General features: G+C 44.6%; 1 protein-coding gene across 1 annotated transcript; it reads right to left on the bottom strand.

The window, feature by feature from the left end:
* Nucleotides 1–1094: 1094 nt before the first annotated feature.
* LOC110033296 (F-box protein At5g39450) lies at nt 1095–3328 on the bottom strand. Its single transcript, XM_020737223.1, has one exon. The coding sequence runs from the start codon at nt 3031–3033 to the stop codon at nt 1168–1170; it is 1866 nt and encodes a 621-aa protein (XP_020592882.1). The 5' UTR covers nt 3034–3328; the 3' UTR covers nt 1095–1167.
* Nucleotides 3329–3833: the final 505 nt, after the last annotated feature.

Raw genomic sequence — 3833 nt, 5'->3', positions numbered from 1 at the left:
CATAAATTTTATTATAATTTCTGAGAGTTTTACAAAGGATTCACACAAATTTATTCTCGACACTCACACAAAGAAACTTACAGTGCACCACTCCACACTCTTCCTATTAATCCAACATAGAAACGCTCGTCAAAGAACACCCGAATCCTTCTAAGCAACACTTCTCAAATTCACTAAAATTTTGTTAATGAACAAACAGAAAGAGTTACGCTCCAAGCCTGCACATACGTTGCCCAAAACCGTGACAAATAGCAGTTCTCATGAAAACTGATCCGGCCTCCTGGGAGCCTCGTTCTCCGGAAACAGGCGCCCCAGTGCCAAAAGTGGGCACCCTAACACTCACTTTTGGCACCTAAGTGCCCAGTTTGGGCCAAGAATTTTACCTTCTCAGTCTGGGAACACTCAATGGGCGCTTAAGCGCTCATAGCCCGCTGCCTTAGCGCTGGGTGCACTAACTGCGTGGAAGTCAGCCAGCCTGCCTGCTGCTCATGGGTGCTACAATCAGACTCCACAACTAACATCTAGGATTTTATCCAAACCACTTGGATTTTGTAAGTAGGGTTCAAACTTTGCCAATAATAAATTTGAATCCAACAAGCCAAAAATACTTTATTATAGTTTCTAAGGATCTAGTTTTGATACAAACATGCTAAGAAGGCCTCGCATGAAAAATCTATGTTTCCATTCTCAAACCGCAACTCTTTCATAGTATGTTATTGAACTAAATCACTTCAAATAATGTTTTAGCAATACATAGTGCTCAACAATACACATAAGTTGAGGTTATGCTTTGTTTGATTTGGTTTGATTAGTCAAAGCTAAACTAGGCTTGATAAGGTTAAAAAAAAAGCATTGTGATTTCTTTTCAAGCAGGACAAGAAAATAGTCAGGCATACCGTCAATGTCATTGAAAACTTGAAGATTGATTGCTTTGACAGTTGACATAAGAAAAAGTTTGATGATCTTCATGGCATTAAATCATTCAAGCATCCTAGAATTTAATATATGCAGTGTTCATGAATGAGAATTTATACTTCTGATTGGTAATTTATATATATATATATATATATATTGAAAACTTTATATGCATTCAAACACCACATTTCAATCTCAATAAGAAGCGTCGGTATATTTAAACAATACATGAATTAGCATCACTAAGATAATTTAGTTGAACCTTGGCGGAGATGAACAGCTTGAACTGTTGGGAAAGCCTGCAAATACATTGGAGTACGACTTTGTTAGGTAAGCAAAGTTCGCAATTCGTGGCAAGGAAGGCACTCGTTCCCCTTTCTTCAAGAGATCTTCAAGTTCCAGCCTCTGCATTGTTAAAACAGACTTTGACTCCTTCCAAACAAATGCTAGATGCCCGTTTTGTATCTCAAACAAGGATCCTGGCTTGGACCCTGGGTACCGGAATCCATAACCATTAGCAATACCCTCTCCTGAATAAGTTCGCTTCACCTCAACAGGAATTGAATCCACATATGTCTCCCATGGGAATGGATCCGGTGAGGGCTCTTCAACTTTCACAATAAACATGGCTGAGCCATTGGGATGGAGAACATAATGGGTTCCTTCCAATATTTTGGTTGCAATCAGGATGAGATGTCCATCAATCTCCTCGTAAGAGAGAAGCAAAAAGAACAAGGCCTTTCCTGGCTTATCTTCTGAAGATTGCCCCGGAGGCCATCCAAATGTGCCGCCCCAAAGGCCAGCATATTCCTGTCCTTCTACAGGTAGTTGTAAGGGAAGCTTATATAGGGCAAATCTGTTGTCGTGCATATTTGGCCATGCTCTATAAGTTGTTAATCTCATTTTGGTAGCACATAAGCTGAGACCTATAGTATCTCCACCCCTCAGAAACTCATGTAGCTGCACATGCTTAGTCTCGGTAGAGGCTCCAGATGCCCCATTTTTCAAAACCGAGGGCATTTGGGAAGTTTTGGGCTTACCAATGAACTGTCTAAGCCCATCTCTGAAATAACCAGCTACCGAGAAGAAGTTGTTCCACTTTCTACTAGCAGAGCTGACAGTCGGCAAGGGTGAAAGCCCATCTCCATCGAGCGTTTTGTTATAAAAATCACTCCCGCCGGACTGTAATTCATCTCCCCGCCAATCAACACGGCCACCGCTAAGTTTGTGCATCTTGATTAGAACCAACCTCCTTTCCTCTAGAAGAGCCACCTCGTCGTCAATGGAGCTGGAAGAGGCACATGGAGGAAAGAGGGGAGCAGTCAAAAGGTCTCTCGGAACCTTAAGGCGGACTCTGCCAGCAACGAGATCGAGAAGTCTCCGACGATCGCCGAAGGCCAACCGGCTGAATGGCCCAGTGGGTAGGGCTGAAGAGACTGTGGTGTTGGAGAGGTAAAGGAGCTTTGCCCTCTGGTTTTCACCTGCCGTGAAATAGCAGGGAAGACAGTCGCGGTTGTCAACCTCGAGGAGGAGGACGTTGCAGTCCGGGCGAATGAAGCTGACGAGACCGGGGTAGAGGGAATCATCTGCCTCCCGGCCGTGAAGAAAGAAAGTTTCTGGGGAGCCATCGGCGTCGGCGATTATCTCGAAAACGGGGGTCCAGAGGAGCGGGCCGGCGGAGAGACCGAGTGGACCCAGCTCCTGGGGAATGACGCGGCACCCGACGACGGAGAGGAAACCCCAGAGAACGAATACCACGTTACCAAGCTCGGGGTTTTGGTGCACCCAGAGACCGAGAAGAGGGGATACGGCGCTGAGGAAGCGGCAAAGTGCGCGGTGGGATCGGACGCCAGATCGCCACCGGGGGAGTAACGGGGCGGGGAGGCCCGCTCTTCGGCACTGGGAAAGCCAGATCTTTTCGGAGGAGGAGACGACGGAATATAGGGAGCGGGAGGAGAGGGAGAGGTTGAAGAGGTCGCGAGGAAAGAGGTAGGCTGAGATCAGGGCGAGGACGTCTTCCGGTAGTTTGAGGAAGAGAGAGGAGCCACAAAGCTGCCCATTTTCATCGCTTCCGCAGCCGCCAGATTCCAGCTTGCCATCCTCCGGCGAGGAAGGCATATGAATTGGGGATTTCGGCAACTGGATCTGGTGAAGAAACAGAGCAGAGAACAAGTCGTGATCCGTAGTAGCTTGTCCGTGCGTTTGTAGTGATTGAACATGCTTCAATTAAAATAAATATAGTCACGAATTATAAAGAAAAAAACACGCAAATTTGACGCTATCCGCCTAAAAATTTATTCTTTGGCCGCAATCCAGGAAACGCCAGCCGGCTCTTGGGCCTCTTTTCGAGCTGTGGGCGATGGTAAGAACTTAATTCCTTGGAGTTTTGCAACAAGAAGTTGGGAATACATCTACTTCCTTTGACCACGTAGGTGTTTGCTGCTGAGTTAGCATATTTGATATTATATGGCGATGTTTACCTAGAGACTCCATTGGGTTTGAGTTGTTTACCTAGAAGGCTCGTCTGAGCAGACTATATAACTCAATCATATCGACTTGACCAAGTAACTCGACTAGGTAATTCGATCAGACAAAATGCTAATGATAAGCATTGCATAGAAGCTCACCTCAGAAGCTCAACTCAACTCCCTCACAAGTTTATCGAACTCCAAATTAGATCAACTTGTCCCACGACCGAGTTGGCCAATAAGAGTATTAAAGTGATAAGTCCAAGAAAAAAAAAATAAATAATTACAAATGCATGATGTACACAAATAAAATAATTATAATACTAAAGGCGGTGGAAAATAGAATGAGTAGATGGAAAATCAAATGAGATACATATATAATTAATATTTTATTTGTCATGGATAAGTCAAGCCGTCTATATGTACATTGCACGAATCTCAAAGATATCC

Source organism: Phalaenopsis equestris, unplaced genomic scaffold (assembly GCF_001263595.1).
Source record: "Phalaenopsis equestris unplaced genomic scaffold, ASM126359v1 Scaffold001125, whole genome shotgun sequence".
Classification (NCBI taxonomy): Eukaryota; Viridiplantae; Streptophyta; class Magnoliopsida; order Asparagales; family Orchidaceae; genus Phalaenopsis; species Phalaenopsis equestris.
Note: the sequence above shows the minus strand (reverse complement) of the source record. Positions and strands in the feature narration are given on the sequence as shown.